Genomic DNA, 26549 nt, shown 5'->3' with positions numbered 1-26549 from the left:
TGATGTTGAGGAAGAAATTTCTAAGATTTTGAAATAGGCACAGGAAAGGGGATGTTTGATGCAGAAAGAAAGAGTTGACCTCAGCTTATTGAGCAATACATTTGTTTAGTAGCAGAACATGAGCAAAAAAAATATATTTTTTTGTTCTGACGAAGATTGCACAAACTCAAACTCCGACTTCCCTATTCACAGTGTGAGCTTTACCATTTGATCACACATAACATCAAACCAGAAACTAGTGAGCTTATGTTGAACCACTGTCACCTCTGTATGAATACAGCCTTGAGCTCTTGTTAGCAGCACATTAAAGGTAGGGTCATATACTGTAACTCTTCTGCCATATGAACAGTAATATTTTGTGAATTGATGTTGTAAGATGACTGTAAAGTGACTTACTTTAAATAGAGCACCACATGTTTACCCTACCCTTGTTTTTCTGCTGTTAGTTATGATAAAACAACAGCTCTGATTTCATCACAGCCCGCATGTAATACCCTTTGTCCTTTAGGACTTGGCCTCTTTGTTGTCATTTTTCACAGAAACCCAACTTTACACAGGAACAAAGTTTAAATCGGTTGGCATGGTCAGGTAATTAGTTTGACAGCATGATAACATGACTGTGTGATAACCCCGCATGGGTCAACGGTGTTGTGTGATTAGGAGGCTGTACTTGAATGCATCGTTCAGCTATGTAGGAATGAAAATGTTTAAATGATAATCAAGACTTAGATGAAATATAAAATTTCCAGTTTAAAGTCAAGACATTTAGGTGATAAAAACAAGACCTTTGACGCTGATATTCCACGACAATAGTGTGTGTGTCACTGCAGGAGGTGTGTCACACACAGAGACATACTGCATGTTCAGCTAGATAACAAGTCCAGTCCAGTTCAAGCACACAAACAAATCAAGATCAGTAGTATAATCCCACCATTCTGCATAAAGTTTGTCACGCAATGATTCTTTTTTGTTTTGTTTTAGGATTTTTTTGCACCCTGTAATCAGATGTTAGGAACATGTTTACTCTCTTGTGTAAAACGTTCACCGTCACTAGCTACCAAGATGCATTTCCACTGTGGAGATAACAGATATAAACTTGAACGTGTGTTTGTGTTGTGCAGATTTGATGGACCATGGCGACCACGCTATACACATGTACCAACGAAGGTGACAGGCCACAGCACACAAACCCACAATGCCGTACCTTCTGCTGCTGAACCTCCAGGATAAAGAGGCAGAGGACAGACGGGGAAGTGAAACAGTTAGACTCAAGAAGAACCGTGAGGTAATACAGTAAAAAAAAAAAATCTGACACAGTCATCTAAACTGCAGCCGCTTCTCTTCTCCTTTTGCTCCACACCACCAGACGCAATGTCCAATGTCTGCTGTGAGCCAGTGTGTGTAAGGGCATCTTAAAATAGTGTGAACAAAAGTAACCCCGGCCTGATGATGTTGTTCTGTGGAAGATTTTGGTTTTTGGTTATGTCTGGATGATCTCATCCCTCTGAACAGGCAAACATCTGTTTCAACGAGTCAGCGAGGTTACTGCAGTTAATGTCTGTGGGTTGAAAGTTGTTGAACTGGACGTCCAAGTTCACAATTGAGTGTTTTTCCTGTAGCGTCCCCCCATCATCTAGTTCTGAGTCAGAGTTATCAGCTGATGGGGAGGGGTGCCAACGGAGCCAAATGTCTGAGTGGGGCTGATGTGTGTTTATAGCATTGTCTCGCTGTAATGAAGGGGTCACAGGTTTAATGCATGCAGCAGCTCATGCGTGTCCATCAACAAAGGTAACCTTGAGTCACACTGCTGCCTGCTGTTGTTCCCTGTACAGTGCTCAGGGTAAGAGGGCAGGATAATTGTGTGCTTATTCTTTTAGGCCAAAAAACAAAAGCCTCATGTCTGCTGAAGAGTTCAAGCTGTGCAGGAACTTGGTTGGTTGGCAACATGTTCCTTTAAAATATGTTATTAGGCCGAATGTTATTTTAAATTAGTATAGATTACATTTAATTAAAGAAATAGCTTGACATTTTAGGAATACATTTGATACATCTCTTTTGCCTATGTTAAAATGAAGCTTCAGCCAAGAGTTAGTCAGCTTAGCTTAGCACAAAGACAGAAAGCATGGATGTATAAAGAGAACTTGCCACAGCATTTGAGGCCAGACTCCGATCATGCCTATGAAAGTTGCTCAGTGGTGCATGAAGCCAAAAAAAGCTTGATTTCTGTGGTATGAATTTACCCAGATCTTCTGCACCATGGGGCCCAGAGAGCAAGCGCACCAGAGACTTGTGGTTGCTAAGCGGCTAACTCCCAGCCCTCCGCTAACTTCAGTGGGGATAAAATGATTTAACCATGCAGCTCTTCTGGACAGCTGAAATCTTTTGGGACCAAATGGATCAAAGTCTGATAGTGAAACAAGTTGTTTCATGCAGGTGGTGACGCTCAAAAAAATGTATCCACTGATAAACAGACGTCTCTTTCACAATGTTAATATATGGGAGAAAGTATTGTTTGGCACTGTTCCTGGGGGCTTGGGGTAAGCAGCTAGCCTGGATCCAATACTTGTGATATAACTTGTTAATAGGTGTGTCTTTTAGCGTCGGACAGAACCAAGTTGTTTTCATGCTTCATATTAATTGTATAGACAGGACAGTGGAACTGATCTTCATCTGACTCTCTGCAAGAAAGCTGATAAGTTAATTTCCCCAAATGTTGAGCTATTTGTCTCGTGCATTTTCTTTCATAAATTTTCTGACAGTTGAAAAAATTTAATGAAACTTGACTGATTTATACTCAGACACAGAGTAAAGGGCCCAGATGCACCGAGCCGAAGGTCAGCCGTTGGTCAATGTCAGACCCAAACCTTTGCACTGTGTCCTGTGCCATTTCCTCTAGTCGACCCATGACGGCTTTATTTCGCCCAATTCAGCACATTGAATCGGCAGCAGACACAGGCAGAGCTCGTCGGCGAATGAAATCACCGTGAAAGGAAGTGAGGGGAGCAAAGAAGCAACTAAAGTCAAGAGGGCACGAGACCAAAACAACCTTGTTATATTAGATTTAATCATGTTTTTTAGCCACTGAGCTCTTTAGCGACAATGGTTCATAACTGTGTTATTGTTCGCACCAGGTTGTGATGTTAATGTGCTAACTAGCTAACTAGCATCTTGAATCCATCTGGTCGGTCTTGCGGTTTCCCCTTTTGAGTGACGAATATAGAGTATTGTCGCCTGTGGATATAGAGTTATTTCTTCTCACGCTTGTGCAGAACGTACATGCTAGCTGGCTGTAGTCTGTGCGATGTGTTCAAGTGTAGGTGCGCAGACACAGGTGACATGAGGCTAAGCAACCAACCTGGTGTCACTCCGAAGACACTGAAATGCGGCGCTTGGGCAGTGACTTACGGCGTCAGACACTGTCGAGGAAGCCGTCCTTTAATGTCGGCATGATACGCAGCTGGTCGCCATTATAGTTTAACGGTGCTTGGCAGCATTAGAGGGGGACACCATAGGACAAGAACGAAAGTTAAGGCGGCGAAAGTAGGGCAGGTGGGAGTGGTGGTGGATGGGTCCAACAAACACCGACTTTCACCAGGGAGAGTGGTGGTCAGCATCCCATAAGATCATAAAGCCAAACCTTGTTCTTTTTTTTCCTAAACCCAACCACATGCGTTAGTTGTTGGAGGAAAATAAACATCAATTCGCGTTGTTGTACTGACATAGTGCATTTATTTAAAAGAGACTGTATGTTAATGGTATGTTAAAGTGTTTTTTGAAAGAAGACAATGCATGTAACAGGCAGAGCATGACACGGCGTCCCAGAACGTCAACAACCAATGCACCCAGGGTACCTCGCACTTTGTATCTGGACTTGAAAAATCCATGACCAAATGTCGATATGTGACAAAGTTGGCATACAAATGTGTTGTAGTCAGCTTTTATCGCCACTGGTTCTTCAATGCTGGTTTGGTGCGTCAGGGCCAAAAGGATGTAACTCATCCAAAACATGCCAGTGTACTCCAAATCTTCTTCCTTTGATTTATACATTTATCAGCATATATGACAAAGACAAACATTCACCAGCAGATTATTTTGTCATAAACAAAGCCATGAGTTTCTTGCTTTGAGAATCTACATTGCACAACATCACAAGTAATTATAAGTGATCCACAATGGCATGCAAGTTTTCACTTGTCTTTCTTCATTTTATCTGGCCATCATTTCCTTAGATTGGCTTTTCAGAATCTACAAAGTTATTTTTCTTGAATAATTATGTAATAATGGGGTTCTTAATTCGTGAATCCTCACATTTTAAAGCTGCAGGTCCAATCCAAACAACTGTAAGAGGAGAACAAGAAAAGTAAAAGAAAGGGGGAAAGGTGGGTCTTTAGTCCAGTAAAACCCTGTAAGCATTTATATTAATACACCAAAAAGGTATTACAACATTTAACATGCAGATTTGGAATATAACCAAAAAGCTTCACATAATGGGACATAATGAGAGATCAGAGCTGAGTGTGCGCTCTGAGGGTTAACGGTGAGCGTAGTCTGTGACAGCTGGGGGCAGAACAGAGGAATGTTGTTTGCCACTGGGTAAGGCAGCGTGGGAGCGATCTGGCAGCGGGGATGGAGGCACTAAAGGAAAACTAAAAAACAAGGTGGAAGCAGGATGTGTTTATGTGAGCTTTCAGACTTGCAGAAACAAACCTGAACATGCCCCGTCCAAGACCCACAACTGAATCTTAGACGGGCGTGGCAGGGGGGCAAGATTTTGCAACCTGAACTGAACAAACAGGAAAGGATTTATTCCCCACTTATTTTTCTGTGGAGCTGATTTAGAACATGTCTTGCTTTCTTGTGACTATCGAAAGTGAAATGCAAGCACTGAAAATGGCAGGCCGCTATGCTGCCCATATCTGCACAGGAACACATACGATGAAGTGACTCTATATGTTCACCAGATGGCACTAATTCTTTACAGATTTAAAGCTAATCTAGTCAATCATGCATGTGTGAGTGACCACATTGGAGACACAGTTTCTAGGTTCCATATTTCATATTGATGATTTGCACTTGTTTTTTGTCTGTTTTCATTTGAATTTAAAGGATATTCTGTCTTCACCTGCTTCATTTTGCAAGAAACACATTTTGCATCCTCAAACCTGAAGGACACTCGTTTAAAATTTCATCAGGACTTTGCAAACAACACAACAAACTCACAAGTTCATGTTTTGCTTTTACTTTTATTTCCATAATAAAGGAAAAGAACACAGTGTGTGGTCACAGACCAACACGTAATAGTCTGTATTTATCTTTAATACTTCGTTTTAATACTAAAAATATATCTAAAGACATTTCAACATTCAGAACTGGTGATCTTGTGTTTTCACATTGTTAAAACATTGGCGTGTTCCAGGGATACGAAACAGTTTTCTCTGTTTAGGTGGAGGTTGACTTAGTTGGTTTTGGCGAAGGACTCGTAGAGGGAGGTGAGCTGGCTCTGGAGGTCCTGAGCATAGGGGTCTAGCCTTCCCCTCACCTCATCAACATAGGGGGCAGCCATTTCTCTCACCTGATGGGCTCTCTGAGCCAGCTCGCCTTGGACCTTCTCGGTCAGGGGCATAACCTTCTCCTTGAAGTCTTGCAGGTGCTGGTCCACTTTCACCTGCATGTCATCAGTGTAGGGCCCCAGCTGAGTCTGCAGGTCCTTCAGAGTCTGCTCCAGGCTGGTCTTCAGCTCCTCGCTTCTCTGCATCAAGGCGGTCCTCAGGGCTTCAGAGTCCACGGTTTCTGTGTAGGGGACCAACTCCTGTTTGAGCTGCTCCACTCTCTGCTGGATCTGGGCTGTCATGTCGTCGGTGTAGGGCTGCAGCCTGTCCTTGACGGTGCTCAGCTCCTGCTTCATGCGCTCTCTCAGCACTTCAGTCTCTGCGGTGACTTTGGTGATCAGGTCCTGGGCTGCAGGGGAAATCTGCTCCTGGAGGCTGAGTGCGTACTTGTTGGCCACTTCAGCACCTTCTGTCAGACTGGCACTAGACAAGAGAATGAGTTTGTCTTTAGTTCATTGTCAGGAGTGATTGCATGTCAGTTACCACTGTTTATTTTAACATCATAAGCATGCCGACAATAATCACCATGGTCTTGTTGGACCTACCTGATATCCTGTCCCAACTGAGACTTCTTGATTATCTGGAGGGTGTCATCAGCTGTCTGGGTGGCCTTGGCAACATAGTCCCAGAAGGCATCAGTCAGCACTTCCAGCTGTGGCTTGGGTGCATCAGCATAGAAAAGGTCGGCATGACAGCCTTTTGGATAGACACAAAAGCAGTTAGAAATGTTTCAGCCATGCATAACAGCCTGATTTAAGGTTCAGTTATTTATCTTGATCATATCAGTAGATACTTTTTCAAGCTCCAAAAAAAGAACATGCTCACCACTGAAAACGGCTAGGACGAGCACAGCAAGGACCTTCATGGCTGTTTAATCCTATAACATGGACATGTATCTCTGGTTAGCAAAGCATGGTCACCAAGAAGTACTTATGAAATGAAAATCTCAGATGCTACACTGAGCTAATTCGTCATCATCTTACCTGAGTTTGCAAGTGTATCCACTTGGAAGCGCTTGTGTTCAGCTGGTGAGATTCTGCAGCTTTTATAGCAAGCCACACTGTAATGATCCCAAAGTCCAGGTGCTCGTGTCATGCTGTCACCTTGCCTCACCCTGCTGTCCTCACTTACACCTTGTGCCAAGGAATCCACGCGGCACACATGCACAGACCCACTGTTACACCAATACACACACATGCTAAGTATATAATCAATATTCTACAGCTATATATATTAGTGAACATCTACCAAATAGCTTTTTATTTGCCTTACTTGGTGTTTATAGCCTGCTGCGATTCAGTCTTAGGATGGGACAAAATCCTGACGTTTAACCTAAAATGAACCTTGTCCTCATAAACCTGTCTGTAATCACTTAGCTGCTAGCTTTTAGTAGCCACAGATAACTCTCTGCCAAGACAGACAGCCTCTCTCCCTTATTTCTTTCATGTCCAGCTTTGATTAGATATGTGGGTGTGTTATTGTCTCTATTAGCTTGATGTTTTGCCAGCCAACGCCACAGTTACTCATGGTTCTAGTTTCTGTGTCATGCTTTTTCCTATGTGTCAGTTTGGCCAAAGGTTGGTCCACTCAAACACATCCAGCTTCTGAAGGACAAAGTAGAGATACCAAAGTTCACTTGTCTTTAACCCACTTTGGAAGAGCAGCATTTCAGTTTCATTTATTTTTTCTTCAGACGAGGAAAGATCCTCACAGTATCTCATACTTGAAGCTCGAACATTTTATTGAAAAGATTTCAATCATTTTGCCCTGAGAGTCCTTCAAGACATTTATGCAAGTGTGCTGAAATCAGTTTATCACCTGCTTCATTTAATTATTCGATTCTCAACGACTTATTCCAATTATTCCTCTCAGTGATAAATTGTGCAGGGTAACAGTTTGAAGGTTAAAGCAGTTTTAGAAACACCACTGAATGAATACTAACATGATCAAAGAGTCCTCCAACCCATACAACCAAGTGACCTTTAGGAGTGTTTTTAGGCTGTTTTCAGACCTAGAGTTGTCTTGCTTTGGTCCGAATCAGGGATTAATTTTGTTTCAAAGTTGCATAATTGCTTAGAGTTGGTTCGTGTTCTCACGGCAGCATTTACAAGTGGACCACATAAAATGTCTTACTTGAGAAAGCTGCTCTTGATTGGTCAGAATTTCCATGCTGGAAAAATTCCAGGAAGTAAACCAAACGTTGAAGAAGAGTACACTTGCACGATAAATGTGACACTTTCTAATGTCACAATGGAGGGACAACTACGCAGGTTGATTTTAGCGCTGCTCATCGTGGACTATATTGCTGCCATTGTTCATTTTAGTCAAACCATACAGTTTGAAAACGAGGCGCGGCTCCAACTAGAAAACAATGTTTTGATGCATTGGATGTGCTGAATGTGCATATTAAGGCAGTACAGGAGGAGGTGCACATTAATAATCCTCCAGGACTGTAACATGCTCATGTTTAACCCAAACAATGTGTCATGTGACTGCAGTTGCGAACTGCACCACAGTTTGTTTGTAACCCGATCAAGACCATCTCTTCAAGAAGGTCTCTGTCCAGTTGTTTTGGTGTGCACCCTGTGTTCACACCTGCCCAAATGAACCGCACTTGGGGGGCAAACGAACTTGAGTTTGACTGAACTGAACCAAACAGGGTAGGTGTGAAAGCACCCTTAAATTTGCTCACCTACTGATGGAACAGAATAGCGCATATGACTGTTAATGGTCGCAGTTTAAAGACGTAGCTAACCAGTCACAGTTTCACCAAAACTATGGGGTTAGGTTTAGATAAAACATCATGGTTTGACATAAAATAACTACGTTTGTTACTGAGGTAAGGTAACCTATCTCACGCGACATCATGTGAAATCCGTAACATGACATTACACATTTTGTTGTTAAATTAACTCCTTGGTGAAAGTCCGGTGCATGTTTTACCTATCCACCTCAACTCCCTCCCACCCTAAGTGGACTTTCTCGCTCTTTATATTGTTGCCTGACCTTCTCCTTTTTTCCCGCAATAAGCACTACAGCCAATAGAGGTCACCACCCAACAAAAAAACATAAAGATGGATTGTACTTTCTGCTTGTAAAAACAGCCCATGTGGTTGTATTTTGAAGGACAGTCTTGACACGAAACTTCTAAAAGGCATTAGCAATGAATATTGATATGACTATGACTAAAAATACTTTGGCTACTCCTCTGCCTATTTAGGTACACAGCTATGCAGCAAGCCAAACAATAATAAAGGCTGAAGACAGCTGCTTGCTCACCTGGAAACACTGGTAAACACGTGATAAAGTTACTGGAAAGCATATTCAATTAATGATAATAAATCAGAAAAAAAAGATGGATAACCATAAACAGTAGTTAAACCAAAGGTGTTGAATTAGCCCACTGACAAGGAATTTGCATTCATAAAGTTACAGACCAGCTGTCAGATTAGTTACACTGGGCTTCATGTTAGACATAAACAGAATATCATCGTTCAAAGTTAACCATAAGTCATCATATAAAGTAACAGCTTTAAATGTGGAACACAGCGACAAATTGAGTCTGTAAGAGTAAAAGGAAAAGAATGAAATATAAAACCACTAGCTCTATAGTAATTAGAGTTATATATCACCAGTTTTATTTCAGTTTTTTGGACAACAATACGATATTTGCCGATATTACAATGCCTGCCACGATATAATTTCATTTCGATGCAATTTAGGGGCCTGCAATCGATATGACACGATATTATATGCCCCTTTAACACAATCTGGTACAGAAGAAGCTGCCCATAGTGACCCATTTTTAGCTTAGGCATGTTTACACTGCATAAATTAGCCTAGCGCCTAGTGGACCTCGTTATTCCTCTACTTATAGCATGACAAATTACAGATAACATTATGTCTGTTTTTGCTCACCATTGGTTTAAGTCACTACATCTCCCGACAGAACAGCTCACTTGAATTTCAGCCTGCCCGCATGTTTTTTCAGCCGAACTTTGTTGAAACAGAGCAGCTAATGTTGACGTAGGAAGAAGTTAGCAGAGTGAGATTCCCGACCAGGCAGGAAACATTACATCGTGTTTTGTCTTGTAAGGGCATTGTAAAATATGCCATGTACTCTGTCTGTTGACCAGTATTTTCTCCGAAATCCAAATTATTTCCACACTGCCGATTTATTATTTCAGATCAACACAGGAGTAAACCAAAGAGCTGGTGGTGGATTTCCACAGGCGCAGACTCCTCCCCCCAACACCGGTGAACATCCAGGGAAAGGACATTGAGATGGTGACATCTTATAAGTAGCTGGGTGTTCATCTTAACAATAAACTGGACTGGACTAATCACATAACAGCACTACACAGGAAAGGCCAAAGCAGACTCTACTTGCTGAAGCAGCTCAGGTCTTTTGGAGTGTAGGGGGCGCTCCTGAAGACCTTCTTTGACACTGTGGTGGCATCAGCCATCTTTTACGGAGTGGTCTGCTGGGGCAGCAGCATCTTGGCTGCAGATAGGAAGAGACTGGACAAGCTGATCAAGAAGGCCAGCTCTGTCGTGGGATGCTCTCTGGACTCTGTGCAGGTGGTGGGAGAAAGGAGGGTGACAGCCAAGCTGTCATCCCTGAGGACTAACGACTCCCATCCTCTGCAGGAGGAGATAAAAGCTCTGGAGAGCTCCTTCAGCGATAGACTGATTCACCCAAAGTGTGTGAAGGAACGCTATCGCAGGTCCTTCCTGTCCGCTGTTGTCAGGCTACATAACCAGCAATGCTCACAGTAAATAACAATACCTTCATCATCTTTCTCTCGGCTTCTTGCCATCTGCCGCTGTTTGACAGTGACACAGCTATCCAATAGATGACAATTTAGATTGATGTTTTCACTTTGCATGAATGATGCTGGATCGTTGATCATTGAATCGATATATCGATCCAGATGGATGGATCGTAACACCCATAGTGTTAATGTCATGTTCACACAGTAACTCCGATCTGGAATTTCTAACAGTGTGTCCCACTTCCTGAAAAGAACTAAGTGTAAACAAGCCATCATGGAAAAGCCTGCGAAACCACAGTCTTTGGCAGCTACATCCAAATAAAATCCACTTCAACACTGACACATTCTATTAAGCTAAGTTCAAGAGACTAATACACAGTTTGTTTGTCGAACTGCTGCAAATACAAAAGTAGCTAATTTAGTCTGTTTAAAATGATGTGACTACAAGGCTAGCAGTAGGGACAGCCATCTTGAAGAAGACACTAAAGAGGAAAACCGTTTCTTATTCACTGTCAGGGTGTGTAGGTTGTATAAAGTATATTTAGCAAATCAGACTTTAGTCTATATTTGGTTGCTTCTCACACTTTTTGAGATTATATTGAGCATTTTTCCCTTTTAAATCATCAAACATACAGTTTGTCCATAGACGTCCATATGTGACCTGTTTTGATGTGAAAGGAAAAATGCATTTCTGTGTGATGTGTTCTGTCACTGTGAAGTTGTTTCAGTGGTTTGCGCCAGCTCCTGGTTATGCTTCAGTGTCCCTGCAGATTTGTGTTACTTCAGTAGTGTAAAACCTGTAAAAAAAAATGTTGTCTGGTAATTCTCTCTTTTTACAGCCCTTATCTATTTATGCCGTCGTCTCAGACAGAGAATGACCACTGTGTGCTCTTATAAAATAAATGGTCCTCTTTAATCTCGCTGGCAAAATGTCTTTCACAATCTGACGAGTTCCATTATGAAGGCCTGAAATTGAAAGACAGTGCTTCAGCCAGCTGGAAAATCTGTGTTTCTGAAAGAAGGTTGGGCAAGTGACTGATTTACTGACTGACTCATAAACTGCTGGATAGTTTAGTAACTGTGTGATTGTGTGAACCCTTTTTCACTACAACAACATTCAAAAACATCTTAGTGCCTTGTGCTGCTTTATTATTAACGCTGCTTGACCCAAGCACAGAGTCCACAGGTGTCAGCATACCAAGGTTATCTGGAGTTATCTGCAAACTGTTGGAACTGGACAACGTGGATACTTAATTACTTCTTCCTAAAGGCTTTCTGGGGTCAGAGGGGAACTGGAGCAAGGTGTTGGAAAGCCGCGTAATATCCTGTTAAGATTGTGTTTGCATTGTAAAGGTAGCGGCCATGTGATGTGTAGCCCGGAGAAGCAAAGGCATTGTGACAACATGGAAGGGACTCCTGGACTTTGGGCTCTCGACTACAACTGTCATGCGGCATCAGTATATATACGCGGAGACGAAGCGCCAGTCTGACACGCTCACAAACACGCCAAACCTTGAGAGATACACAGGGCAAAAACAGGTGAGAATTACACTTTATCTCAAAACAAACTTAAGGAAACAAATTTAAATCTTGCAGCATTTGTAATGCACCTTGACTGTTAACTAGTTATAAATGTTTTTCAGCTTGACGCAGTCATGAAGGTGTTCGTTGTACTAGCCGTTGCAGTGCTGTCTGGTAAGTTGCAAGCTTTTTGTTTTGGATTTCTGAGTGTTTTTCTACTCTTCTACTGGGCAATATGGACTAAATCAAACATCACACCAATATCTATATTGGGACAGGATTGTAGTGTTGACTATCTGTGCTTTCACAAAATGTTTAAATAAAGAGATTTATGAAAAATAATCAGCAGTAATATGGCTGTAAAGGCAAATAACAGAACAGCTGGAACACCTCTTTACTGTACTACAGCCCTTAAATTCGGGAAAAGTCAACACAGATATTATGATATCCAAAATCTAAGATGATATTCAGTCTCATATCATGATATCAATATAATATCGATATATTTCCCAGCCCTACTGAGCAACTTAGAGCAGTCAGAATGAACTGAATTGCTAAAAATCACTGTTCTCAACCTGTTCTCCTGTTAATCCAACAGGCTGTCATGCCAACCTCTTCTATGCCGATGCACCCAAGCCACAGCTGGAAGTGCTGACTGATGCTTTCTGGGACTACATTGCCAAAGCCACCCAAACAGCGGATGACACCCTCCAGATGATCAGGAAATCACAGTTTGGACAGGAAGTCAAGTAAGTTGTGTGACACGCAGGACTGTGAATAGGGTTATAGTGACATGTGTTACATGGTGATAAAGATCCCTATGGGTTTAGTCAAACCTCTGATTATCTGACCATTTCTTTGTTTATCTTCTAGTGCCCGCTTGGCAGACAGCACCGACATAGCCAGCAAGTATGCAGTCACCCTGCAGAAGCAGCTTCCCCCTGCAGCCCAGGATCTGATGACCAAGATCAGCTCAGAGGCTGACATGCTAAGAAGCATGCTGACCGAGGAGCTGAGCACCGTCAAGGACAAGCTGGAGCCCTACACCGAGGACATGAAGGCCCAGATCCAGCAGAGGGTGGAGCAGCTCAAACAGGAGCTGGCCCCCTACGCAGAATCCGTGGACTCTGAGGCCCTGAGGACCACCCTGATACTGAAGAGCGAGGAGCTGAAGACCAGCCTGGAGCAGAGTGTGAAGGACCTGCAATCTCAGCTGGGGCCCTACACCGATGACCTGAAGCAGAAGGTGGACCAGCACCTGCAGGACTTCCAGGAAAGTGTGGCCCCCCTGACCAAGAAGGTCCAGGTTGAGCTGAGTCAGAGAGCCAATCTGGTGAAACAGATGGTGGCCCCCTACGCTGAGGACCTGAGGGAAAAGCTGGACCCCTACGCTCAGGACCTCCAGGCCCAGTTGATGTCCCTCTACCAGTCCTTTGTCAAAGGCAACTAAGACAACTTCCACACCTGCTCCATCATTTATAAAGATGCTGGCCTTGTTTGGTCTACCTCTGTTTGAAGCATAAAATGTTTGAATTGTACTGTAAGTCAAATTAAACTAATATTTATTGCTGGGTGCAAAGCAAATCTCTGCGTTTGCCAGAAATGTAAATACAAAGTTTTTACTGTGTGTTGTTGAGTTGGAAACTGTAACTTGTTTTGTAATTTCTGTAAGTTATCAAAAATAAATAGATGAATCTGGCAAATATTAATTTCTATTTGCAGTCTTTTACAAAATATGTAAGTCTACTAGAAATCTGTTTCTACAACACTGCCTATATTAGTGTAAACAGTGTGCTGACACGCCATCCTGACGTTACACACTACTGATGAAAGTACATAAACATGCAGTGGGACTACTGTGGTCACAAGCCGCAGTGGGACACGTGCTGTTTTTCTCCCAGGAGGCAATTAATATTTTCACTTCGTCTCCCGTGTCTTAACATGTCCTGGCTCCAGTCACAGTTTCGTCTCTGACTTTTAACCAGAGGCAGACTGTTGTTCTAAACCTGGTACTTGTCAACGCTTGCCATGAAACTGCACTTTCCTGGTGTCAACACTAAAATAGAGAAGTGGCTGGGAAAAACGTGGGTGACCAACGTGATGCGGGAGACGTCTAGACAAGTCACATATGGATTTATACCATTTGATTTCAGATAAAGCAATGTGTGCTGCTCTGAAAAATCAGATCCATTCTTATTTTATTCTATAAAATGACGTGTTTTGGTGTTTTGAAAACTACAGAATTCCTTCTGTCATTAAAAAAAACAATTGCAAAACCTCCTATTGATGTAAACATGCAACACAAAGCCTTATCCTCCCTCTGTTGACAGTGCCAGTATCCAACGTGGAGGTTCAGAGTCCAACGACAATACTACATTTACACTCACATGCACACACACACACATACAATGCATATTTGTTCCCTGGCTACATCAAAACAGACACCGCAAACACTGCATGGAAAAAAGGGGGGGAGGGTCATTCTTGAAATAGCTGGATATCTCAAATCACTAGAATCACTAGTTGAATCTTGTGTGGTAGATTGAGGTTGTTTTTTTTTTGAAGATAGAAGCGCAGATCAGGGAATAATTTTGGTTTTTGACTGATCCTTCAAAAGACTGCAGTGAGTAACAATTTAGGTACTTACAGGATAAAGCCTGAATTTGCACTGAAAGTTCCTACAATTCAATCTGCCCTGCAGAGCTCCCTGAGACTTTACAAATGCAAAATCTGATCTCACATTTTCATGCTCTTGCCTGTTTCACACCTGATTAGCACTTGTGTGAGCACCGGGAAAAGCTCTTCACACTGCATTGTCAGTCGAAACAGCCAAAAGGAATCGTTAAGGCCTTGATCCCAACAGCCACTTTCCAACACGGCTAGACTGACGTCTGCCCCATTCAAACTCCTCACCACGGACCACTGAGAGGAGTGAGGTGTTGTTTGACGCACATGAGTTTCTTTGAACAAGACACATCTTGCCTTAATCACTGCAGTGACAAACAGAGGTTCAGTGTTGTTTTGATGTAGATGAGAGGTTGTTACTAGACTGTCGCTGCAGGTTTGATAAGCAGATCAGTGCCTGTGAAGATGAAAAGATGGCTGTCTTGTGTCCGTGGGTCTTGTAAATGCTCATAGGATGTGTTCTTTGCTCCCCTTTGTTGTTCTCTTTGAGAGGACAGGATGGTAAGATGATGTTCTTTGGGAGGCGAACATCTTTAGTTTAAGTAAATCCAACAGCTGTGCAAGAAATATGTAAAGCTACTGTATAAACTTTGTTGAAACGGTGACAGGAGCTATATTTCCATTGATAGCATCAAAATGTTCTGCCTTTAATCAACAGCCCAAACAAAAATTGACCACTGTGAGCTTCACAAAGGTCGTGTTTGTTGGAGAGCAATTACATTAGACCACAGTATAGTTTAATAACATAATATCATTAATTTATTATGAGTTTATTTATGCGACTGGAGACACACTGACAGCTGTAGAAGCAGTGTCTAATGTAATGTACATGTGTATGTAGCTGAAGACAGAGGTGTGGACATGACTAGGACTCAAGTAAGACTGGGTACACAAAGTTGATGTCTTTAGACTCAAGCAATCTCAGCAATCGACAAATTGGAACTTGACTTGGACGACCAATGACTCCTGACTTCACTTGGACTTGAACCCTTGGCTTGGCCATAAGTAGGTTATTTAAAAGTGTGCTATGAATCAATCCATTTCCCTGTATTTCCTGAATCAGCTTACACTATTCATCTCCAACAAGTCGACACTTTGTGTACTTGTGCGTGACCTCTATCTGGGGCCTACGCACGTGGCCTACACCTTCAGCATTTATACTTGTGTGATCGTGTGTCTGTGTCACTCTGCAGTTACACCTCCAAACACTAGTCGGTGGCAGGGTTTTCGGTGAAGTGCTGTAAAGTTTAGTTAATTCAAAACACAACCAAAACACACATTAAACATGGCTTAATAGAGACAATTTCAAACACAAGTACACAAATCAGCTTCATTATAACTCGCAGCATTCACAGACAAAGTCTTTTGCTGGACACATTTTCCCCGCAAATACAACGTGCTAATGTTTTTAGCACAAGACTATGGCATTTTACATTGTATAAATTAGCCTAGCGGTTATACTCATATGAAGCCAGGGACAGAACTAACATTTAAAAAAAGGTAATGGTACAAAATTCCACTCCATTACAGCTCACATGGTTCACCAGCAACACTACTGTCTTATACTAAACACGTTTTCTAAACAAATAACATGCTAACGTTATTTGCATTGTGTAAATTAGCATAGAGAGATTTCCTTTACTCATATGAGGCCAGTCACAGTAAATCACACACAAGACTTAAAATGCTATTTTTGTGGAGGCTTTATTATCTTCAAAACTTATTGTTTCTTATCTGTGAAATTACAGTAAATAAAAGCTTCGTTACCACTGAGGGAAATAGTTTCAGCTTACAAAAATAGACAGGAGGTCTGCGTCACTGGACGTGCAGTTAAATCTCTAGGGAGGTGCATGTCTGGCTACAGCGTTCAGTACGGTGTAGGCTCTACATCGACATAGAGCCTATTCAATGCAGATGAATGAATCCCACATAACTGGTTAAAACTCAAGTTTTAACCAGAAATCAGCTGCTGTAGTAAACGTTTTAAAATCCTAAACCTGCTTTGAGCCAGCAAGTCGGGAATTCCAGGGGTTGGTTCCTTTTATTGATGAGGCAGTTTGTGCAAAGGAAATATTAGAGCATCTGATTCTACAGTTTCCTTCTGATGTCCTAGAGTGTTGAAGCCCAGACACACCAAACCGACTTCGGAGAACTAGCGGTGACAAAAGCCTCCTGCTGCGTCGCCTCATGTTGCTGTGTCTTGGCCAAAAATGCAGCAAAGGGCGATAGTTTGGAATCGAGCCCACAGCCACCGTGGCCAGGACAGAGCCTTTGTACATGGGGCGCCTGCTCTAGCAGGTGAGCTAATGGGCACCTCATCGAATGGTCTAGAAAGACTGCTGTAACTACATTCCCCTGATCCTAAAAGCTTTAGATTTTTTTAAATGGATTTGGGTGCAGAGTATTATCACCCAAATATGACATTAATTACTGTGGTACAATCTTTTCTAAGACTTTGGAGAGCTCGGTCTCACTCCGGAGTTCTCAAAATCTGGCACAGTGGGCAGTGACTTGCGGCATCAGACACTGACAAAAAAGCTGTCCTTTGACATCAGCATGGTCGCACTGGTTGCCGTTATAGTTTAACGGCACTCGGTGGCATCAGGGGGGAAACGCGGCGGGACAAGAACAAAAGTTAAGGTGGCGAAATCTGAGTTGGGGGGTCGAAGGGGTGGTGTGTGGGTCCAACAAACATCGACTATCACCTGGGAGAGCGGCATTCAGGTCCTGTAAGCTTAGAAAGCCATACCCTGTTGTTTTTTCCTAACCTGACAATGTGTTGTTGTTGCCTAAACCCAGCCATGTGCGTTAGTTGTTGGAGGACGTAGTTGGACGTAGTTGTACTTACGTAGACCATTTATTTTCAAAGAGACTGTATGTCATCGTTAAATTTCCTGTGAAAACAGAAGTGTATTTTGAAAGAGGACAATGCATGTAACATGGCAGAACTAGACATGGCGTCCTAGAACGTCAACAACCAACGCACCCAGGGTACCTTACATGTCGTATCTGGATGTAGAAAGTCCATGACCAAATGTCAATATGTGATGATGTCAAAGTGAGAATGTGTTGCTTTGGAGACTATAGAAAGTACAGGAATCATTTGTTGCCAGGTTTGCTGCACCTGACTTGAAGATAGGGGTAACCAAAGCTGTTGTCCAGTCGTCAGGGAACTTGTAGCTTTAGATAAGTTTGAGTTTGGTAGATGAGTGTCTTGTCAAGAAAGCTGCCTCTATATTAAAGACATAATTAGCATGTGAATTGGACAGATTGGTGATGGTGGCAGTCCTTCAGCACTGTATGTATGTGGCCATAGAAAAGCAGGGGTGAATATCATTTAGAAAGTGGCTTTGGGGATTCCACAGGTGGGGCTTGTGTCTTTATCTCTGCTTTACTGGTTAAAGCAGTAAACTAGCACAGTAATGGCAAAGGTTCTAATGTGGTCTAATGATTGGTTTATAAGATATGATATATTATTTTGGGATGAACTACCCACCAGTATTGAGAAACAGTCAAAATTTGCTCCAACTCGACATTGAAGTAGTGCTTACGTGTTAGTTCATATAAAATGATTCCAAAAAAGTACATTTATTTAAGTACTGTACTTAAATACAGTTTCTATGTACATATGTTGTACCTTGAGTATTTTGTATGCTACTTTATACTTCTACCACACTATATTTCAGAGGCAAATATTGCACTTCTCCACTACATTTATTTGACACCTGTAGTCACTAATAAACCTTTTGGATCAATATAAGTCTACAACAAACAAAACATATGATCAGTACAGAAAACAGGATGTTGTGTTATAGATTTAACCACCCAAAAGCATATAAAGCATTTCAAATTTGCTCCACCTATAACCTTAAATGTTAATGCAGCAATAAAATGGTCCACTTATATAATGATACAACACTGGCAGAACCCATTCTAACAAATTAACACTTTTTCTTTTGATACTTGGAGTACATTTTGTCGATGATTCTTTTGTACTTTTACTGAAGTGGAATTTTGACTAGGACTTGTGCTTTAATAGAGTACTACCATAGTATGGTGTCCCTGTTTTTACTCAAGTAAATGACTTGAATTCATCTTTGATCACTCTGTGATTTATCATGCAACACTGCCAGTGTTCTCTGTGCCAATAGAAGAGGCTACACTGCCACCCAGTGGTGAAACAGTGACAGAGCAGTGTTTAGGTCTTGAGTGTGAATAAAGATCTCACAGTGTCAGGACAGAAAATGTAGAAGGCATGAGCAGATAGAGGTTCACTTGTCTTACTAAAGTCACATGTCTAGAATTTGTGTAGCATAGCGTTTTGTATTGTTGGCATATTTGATGAAATGGATGTACTTGCATGATTCTTGCGCTTTTTGTGTCATACCCACATGGTTGACTGCACTTATATAGTAGGATTTTTAGGTTAAAAAGCATCAGCTAAATAACTATGTTGTTGAATTTATATGCAATCACCATTCAAGATCACTCTAACCACTTCGCTACCTTATTAAAAACATGCTGTATGGTGTTATATTGATGATTAGCTCTTTTAAAACCGTTAAATAAGATCAGCAAAAAATTTAAAAAAAAATAAAAATAATAGGCAGAAATCTGGAAAAAAAAAAGACAAAAAAGGCAGATTTTTAATATACACCCTCTTTCTGCAGCTCCCCCCTCCTCTTTCTGTCCAAAGACCCTCCCACCAGGCGACCACAGGCATAATAATAATAATTATGATAATATTCTTTATATATATGGAACCTTGTGTTTTATAAACCCGATGAAAAGACAAAGCAAATAAAACAAGATAAATGGGGCGGCAGTAGCTCAGTCCATAGGGACTTGGGTTGGTGATGGAGGTTTCTGTGAAGTGCTGTAAAGTTTAGTTGATTAGAATACACCCAAAACACAATTTAAACATGGCTCAATAGGGACAGTTTCAAACACAAGTACACAAATCAGCTTCATCATAACTTGCAGCATTCACAGACAAAGCACTTGTCTTTATCTGGACACATTTTCCCTACAAATACAACATGCTAATGTTATTAGCACAAACAAAATTTAGCTCCATTACAACTCACAAGGTTCACCAACAAAACAACCGACTTATACTAAACACGTTTTCCAAACAAGTATAAGATACTCTGCTCATATGGAGCCAAGATAAATCCTCAAGTATAAATCCCCGAAGGATAAATTACACACAAGACTTAAACTGCTATTTTTGTGGAGGCTTCATTGTTCATCCATCCATCCATTTTTGTAACCGCTTATCCTCTTGAGGGTTGCGGGGGGGCTGGAGCCTATTCCAGCTGACATTGGGCGAGAGGCGGGATACACCCTGGACAGGTCACCAGACTATCACAGGGCTGACACCATTCACACTCACATTCACACCTACGGACAATCTAGAGTCACCAATTAACCTATCCCCAACCTGCATGTCTTTGGACTGTGGGAGGAAGCCGGAGTACCTGGAGAAAACCCACGCTTTATTCAGCTTACAAAAACAGACAGGAAGTCTGCGTCACCAAGAAGTATAGTTACATTTCTGGGGGGGTGCAGATCAGGCTACAGCATAGGGTACGATGTAGGCTCTGCATCGAAGCAGGTATGGCGTCGATTTGATGCAGGGGCGGCAGTAGCTCAGTCCATAGGGACTTGGGTTGGGTCCCCACCCGGACCAAATATGGAGGGTGGACCGGTAGCTGGTGAGGTGCCAGTTCACCTCCTGGGCACTGCTGAGGTGCCCTTGAGTACGGCACTGAACCCCCAACCACTCAGGACGCCTGTCCATGGGCAGCCCCCTCGCTCTGACATCTCTCCATTTAATGCATGTATAGGTCTTGTTTGTGCATATGTGTGTATTTCAGGTCTGTGTGTATATGACAACAGAGTGAAAAAATTGAATTTTCTCTAAGGGGGATTAATAAAGTATATAAAAGAATGTAGTAAAAATAGAATACACATAACAGAGTAAAACAAACACATAATAATGCAGTTAAAATTACCAAAGGCAGTTTTGAACAAGTAGGTTTTCAGGGGGGAAAGAAGAGACAGAGTTTTTAGCCCTGATCTCCTCAGGCAGGTCTTTCCACAGTCAAGGAGCTCTAACTGCAAAGGCTCTGTCACCTTTGTGAATTAATCTAGTCCTCTAGAACAAAAGGAAAAGATGCATCTGAGGATCTCAGGGTGTGAGAAGGAACAAAGGGCAATCAAAGATCTGTTATATAACTTGGGGCAAGGCCTCTCAGGGCTTTGTATGTAATCAATAATATCTTAAAATCAATTCTAAAAGCAGCAGATAACCAGTGTAGGGAAGTTGTGATTCTAGTGCGAGTTAAGATTCTGGCAGCAGCAGAGTTTTGGATGAGCAGGGGGCGTGACAGGGATTTTTTTTTACTGATACCAGAGAACAAGGAACTGCAATAATCTGAACAACTGGTTACAAATGCATAAATAACAATTTCCAGATGTTTGTTGATAAGGAATGATTATATTCTGGGCATATTTCTGAGATGATGGAAGCCAGACAAAGTAGGACAAGGAACTGAGATTGTTTGATATTTGAACATTTGCACATCTTGCATCTTGTCCAATGATCAATATCTCTGTCTTGTCAGCATTAAGCTGCAGGAAATTTTGTGACATCCTCTTGTGAATGCAACTTAACAGGTTAGTCATGTTTTTGATTTTTGAGTCACTTGTTGAGTCGCAGCTTAAATAGATTTGAGTATCATCTGCAAACAAATGGAAACTGCTCCATGCACACGTCCCATACAGTAACCCATCGTTCCCCATACACTGATTTATTTAATCCTATGTCACTGTAGCTTTAATAACCAGCTTTAATAAACTGTGACTCTTTTTGATCTTAATGTATCACTCACTGTGAGAGTTATGTAAAGGGAGAATATCCAGTTAATAACTGTAACAATGTAAGTGTGATAAAAGCATTTTGTTTTTTGTTGTTGTTGTTTTGCTGTCCATTCATATGATACTTTTTGTTCAATTTAACTTTCTTTCTTGAAAAAAACAAACAAAGGAGGGGGCATGGGAGTTTGCCCAACCAGTCCACGTGTTTTGTAGATTTGGAGAAGGCTTAAGACCGTGTCCCCAAGGGCATCCTGTGGGGGGTGCTCCGGGAGTATGGGGTTGGTGGCCCCTTGCTAAGGGCCATCCAGTCCCTGTACCGAAGGAGCGTGAGTCTGGTTTGCGTAGCCGGCAGTAAGTCGAACCTGTTCCTGGTAAGGGTTGGACTCCGCCAGGGCTGCCCTTTGTCACCAGCTCTGTTCATAACTTTCATGGACAGAATTTCTAGGCGCAGCCAAGTGGTGGAGGGGGTCAGGTTCAGTGACGGGAGGATTTTATCCCTGCTTTTTGCGGATGACGTGGTCCTCCTAGCTCCATCGAACAGTGACCTCTAGCTCTCACTGGGACGGTTTGCAGCTGAGTGTGAAGCGGCTGGGATGAGAATCAGCACCTCCAAGTCTGAGGCCATGGTCCTCAGCCGGAAAAGGGGGGATTGCCCACTCCAGGTCGGGGGGGAGGTCCTGTCTCAGGTGGAGGAGTTTAAGTATCTCGGGATCTTGTTCACAAGTGAGGGTAGGATGGAGTGGGAGATTGACAGGCAGATTGGGGCAGCGTCAGCAGTGATGCAGGCGCTTAACCAGTCCATTGTGGTGAAAAGGGAGCTTAGCCAGAAAGTAAAGTTCTCAATTTACCAGTCGATCTACGTTCCAACCTTCACCTATGGTCACGAGCTCTGGGTAGTGACCAAAAGAACGAGATCGCGAGCGGCCGAAATGAGTTTCCTCTGCAGGGTGGCTGGGCTCAGCCTTAGGGATAGGGTGAGGAGCTCGGACATCCGGGAGGGACTCGGAGTAGAGCCGCTGCTCCTCCACATCGAGAGGAGCCAGTTGAGGTGGTTTGGGCATCTGGTAAGGATGCATTCTGGACGCCTCCCTTGGGAGGTGTTTCAGGCATGTTCAACCAGGAGGAGACCTCGGGGCCGCCCCAGGACACGCTGGGGGGATTACATCGCCTGGCTGGCCTGGGAATGCCTCGGGATTCCCTCAGAAGAGCTGACGAAAATGACTGAGGAGAGGATGTGTCTGGGCTTCTTCACTGAGGCTGCTGCCCCCGCGACCTGGACCCGGATAAGCACAGGATGACGAGTACGAGTACGAGTATGAGTACGAGTAACTTTCTTTCGTCTTTGTACCAAAGGAAATTTTTAGCTGAGTTTTTATATCTTAGCTCCTAACTAGGAGCGCTGTGTTCCAGAACGAACACGACATTTCCTGCTGACATCAGTTAATGTTTTAGTCATCATGTGAAAAATGCTAGATTTCTTGATATGTGTTTTTATCTGCGATCGTCTAATGAGTTGTTTGTTGTTGTTGCCACAGAAAATCTGATCAAATCACACCCACACTGTCCCAATGAAGTTGATTAGTTGAGTTCTGATTGTAAAACTCTAAATAAGTAATACCTAGGGAAGCATTGATTTCTCAGCTTTTACCTTGAATGTTGCTTTTGTACGAAGTTTTGAGGGGTTTAAGGGCAGATTGGTAAGAATGTGACCACAGGACATCTTTATATTAGTGTGATACAGTGAGTTTGAAGCAATGACACAGCAGTTTGCAGAAGAAAAGGCTTGTATGATACTGATCATATCAAGTTTCAGTCTTATGACATGTACAGAAGGAGTGCACGCAAAGTCTAATCAGTATTCAAACAAGAGTGAGATGGATGAGAGATAATTCTGTCAACATGAGCTCCTGTCCAAGAAAATGCAAAACATCAAGCCTTAGCCGTTCCGTTTGCACAGATAAATGGAATAATAAGAATGACAAACCTTCATACATAAAGACACTGTAACAGATGTACTGATTGTAACTTCTTGTTCCTTTCATTCCTTTCACACATCAGCCACTCTGAAAGAGAAACAAAGGCCAACAACAGCTTGGTACTTCACAACCATCTCTATTTGTATTATAATTGCTTATAAAAAATGTATAATTATCATAATTTTGATCTCATGACATGTTTCAGAAGTCAGCTGGAGAAAATTACACATTAGTTCACGATGGATTTTCATATGTTCTATATAGTGATTGGTCCATTTGTATATATGTTACTGGTGTTTTATAAAGCTTTGTTTAGAACAGAGAGGGTGCAGGGTGTTTGACCTGCCTGAGATCTGTTTATGAGAATTAATACTGTGCATTTCTTTGTCAGGGTCAGTTAAAGGAACTTCACTGGAAGCATCAAATGAAGAAACAGGCTTACAGGAGAAGACGTTTGACATGTTTCTCATGTAGCAGGTCATCAACAACTGAACAGTTTAAGTCATTGTGACTGCTCTCAGTCAGGTGTGTGTGAGTGGTGGTGTGATAAGGCTGTATTCCCACATTTGTTGTTTGTGGTCCTGTTCAAGCCGAAACAGGTTTTTAAAGCTGTCCTTCAACAGCGGGATATGTGTACAGAGTCATACTCTGGTGCAGGTGGCATGAAACACAAAGCTGCATGAGCAACATTAACAGTGTGGCATGGGGCAGTTCAAGCAAGTTTATAAAATATTATTATGATTGAAAATTTTTGACTTTTCGACTTTTCAATTTAATTTTAAGTTTACACAGAAGGGGTGGCACAGTGGTGCAGTGGTTAGCATTGTCGCCTCACAGTAAAAGGGTTCTTGGTTTGAACCTGGGCTTGGGGAGCCCTTCTGTGCAGAGTTAGCATGTTCTCCCTGTGTCAGCGTGGGTTTTCTCCAGGTACTCTGGCTTCCTCCCACAGTCCAAAGACATGCAGGTTAACTCTAAATTGCCCCTAGGTGTGAATGTGAGTGTGAATGGTTGTCTGTCTCTATGTGTCAGCCCTGTGATAGTCTGGCGACCTGTCCAGGGTGTGCCCTGCCTCTTGCCCAATGTCAGCTGGGAGGGGCTCCATGACCCCCAGCTTGCCGGCAAAATGGCCCAACATTCGCAGAAAATCCAGCAGTGTAAAAGGGGCTTGTGACTCCAGTCTTCTTCAGAAGTGTCATCCGACGTGTTGCTGACGTCAACGAGATCAACTTGAGTACTCTTTCACTGCCACACTCAGATTAAAACTTAATTTATTCATTTTCCGTAACCACTCATCCGTTTAGCGTCGCCAGGGAGACATTGGGAGAGAGGCAGGATACGCCCTGGACAGGTCACCAGACTATCACAGGGCTGACACATAGAGACAGACAACCATTTACACTCACATTCACACCTACAGCCAATTTAGAGTCACCAATTAACCGAACTGTGGGAGGAAAATCCATGCTGACACACAGATAGAACATGCAAGCACTCCCACCCCAGGGTTCGCATCCTCCTCCCCAGCTTTGAACCAGGAATCCTCTTGCTGTGAGGTGACAATGCTAACCACTGCACCATCATGTGACTTGCAATTGCATCCTGACCCTACTGTCTTAAAATTAGACCTGAGCTGAATAGCTTAGTTAAATGCCATTTAATCGTCTACACTATTTAAATCATGTGAAGGAAATACAGCATGGCATCCATTAAAATTCTGTGGTTCAGTGCCATGAGAGCTGATGGAAATTCATGCTGTGCTTCAAGAGTATGTGTTATAGTACTTAAAAAACCCAGGCCTCCCCTTAAATTTTCCCTTAAGCACCTTTAACGTACAGTACAGTAGTTACACTGGATATTTTATGTATCTGCTTGTTGTTAAAGCTGCACTGCTACATCAAATGGGAAATAATCTTCATTTTTGCATGTTTACATGTTCATGTAATTTGGCCTGAAATTTCTTCACAAATAATATTTCATGTTAAAGACATGTTTATCTTTTTGACATCAGCCCAAGCAAAAAACATATGACTAGAAATATGACACACCTGTTTCTTTCTTTGATTTACAGCTTTACCAAGTCTTGTGCTAAGCAGCTGAGACCTGGCTGAGCCTAACCCCCTGAGTCATGTGACTGCGATGCAGAAAAGATGATAGGGGCACCCGGCTAAACCAGCCATCAGAGATGCAGCTGACAGACAAAGGTTGCAGAAAAAAACAAAATACATATGGGTATGTTGAAAGATGTAATGGTTCATTGGACACTGTGAGCCAAAGAATGTGGAAAATCTTGTATTACAAAACCAGTAAAAACCCTTACCTCTTCTGAAGGCATGGGAAAAAGCGCAGTCACCACTCCTTCATTTTTTACCTCTGTCTGACTGATCATCTACTCGAATACACAAATATATTCAATTCATAATGACACATAGAATAGAAAAGTAATAAATCGTGACATTTGAAAGGCTTTGTTTTTTAATGTTATTATAGCTGGACATGCTAAAGCACCTGCTTTAACTCTTCTCTTTCACTATTTTCAGTTGTTTTGTACAAACCTTATTAAACAAATTATTTTTCCCATGTCACCCAAGTTATCCTTGTTTCTCTCTTTCTTTCTTTCTTTTTCTATTTGTTTTGATAAACCGAAGGATTAAGGGTTCTTTTGAGACCATTCTCCTGTTTCTTAAGCTTAAGGCCCTGACACACCAAGCAGACGGTTGGATCCAACCGGAGCACCGAGCCCTGGTTTGTTATTCAGGTTAAAGTGGAAAGAAGCAGCGGGTTTATCGGGCAGCTGAGTGAAGCTGAGTGAAGCTGAGTGAAGTGGAGCGTGCGGAGGAAACACCGGGACCGTCTGGATGTAATAGTCCATGGAGATGCTGCGGTGCTCGGCTGCACAAACAGGAAACCCCTCAGCTGACAGGATGTACCACTCTGTCACTCCGCTTTTTTCACGCAGGCACAGAACGTACATGCTACTTGGCCATCGGATGTAGTCCGTGTAGTGTGTTCATATGCAACTGACACAGGGGGACGTGAGGCGATGTAGACGACACAACAGCTGGCTTTCGTCGCCACTAGTTCTTTGATGTCGGTTTGGTGTG

General features: G+C 42.4%; 2 protein-coding genes and 1 long non-coding RNA gene across 3 annotated transcripts; 2 read left to right on the top strand and 1 right to left on the bottom strand.

Annotated features, from left to right (window-relative positions):
* Nucleotides 1-25947, top strand: LOC125892924 (uncharacterized). Its single transcript, XR_007449814.1, has 4 exons — nt 1-310; nt 1122-1285; nt 23840-23973; nt 25517-25947. It is a non-coding gene; the product is annotated as an uncharacterized LOC125892924 (long non-coding RNA).
* Nucleotides 5230-6688, bottom strand: LOC125892912 (apolipoprotein A-IV-like). Its single transcript, XM_049583253.1, has 4 exons — nt 6593-6688; nt 6435-6486; nt 6155-6305; nt 5230-6032 (listed from the first exon to the last, which is right to left on the bottom strand). Exons 2-4 carry the CDS (start codon nt 6472-6474, stop codon nt 5456-5458), a joined length of 768 nt encoding a protein of 255 aa, XP_049439210.1. The 5' UTR covers nt 6475-6486; nt 6593-6688; the 3' UTR covers nt 5230-5455.
* LOC125892910 (apolipoprotein A-I-like) lies at nt 11535-13608 on the top strand. The gene is made up of 4 exons (XM_049583251.1): nt 11535-11923; nt 12028-12079; nt 12504-12654; nt 12779-13608. The coding sequence occupies exons 1-4, from the start codon at nt 11831-11833 to the stop codon at nt 13353-13355; spliced, it is 873 nt and encodes a 290-aa protein (XP_049439208.1). The 5' UTR covers nt 11535-11830; the 3' UTR covers nt 13356-13608.
* Nucleotides 25948-26549: the final 602 nt, after the last annotated feature.

The sequence above is a fragment of the Epinephelus fuscoguttatus genome, linkage group LG8, assembly GCF_011397635.1.
Source record: "Epinephelus fuscoguttatus linkage group LG8, E.fuscoguttatus.final_Chr_v1".
Lineage (NCBI taxonomy): Eukaryota > Metazoa > Chordata > Actinopteri > Perciformes > Serranidae > Epinephelus > Epinephelus fuscoguttatus.
This window is presented reverse-complemented; position numbering and strand designations above follow the sequence as displayed.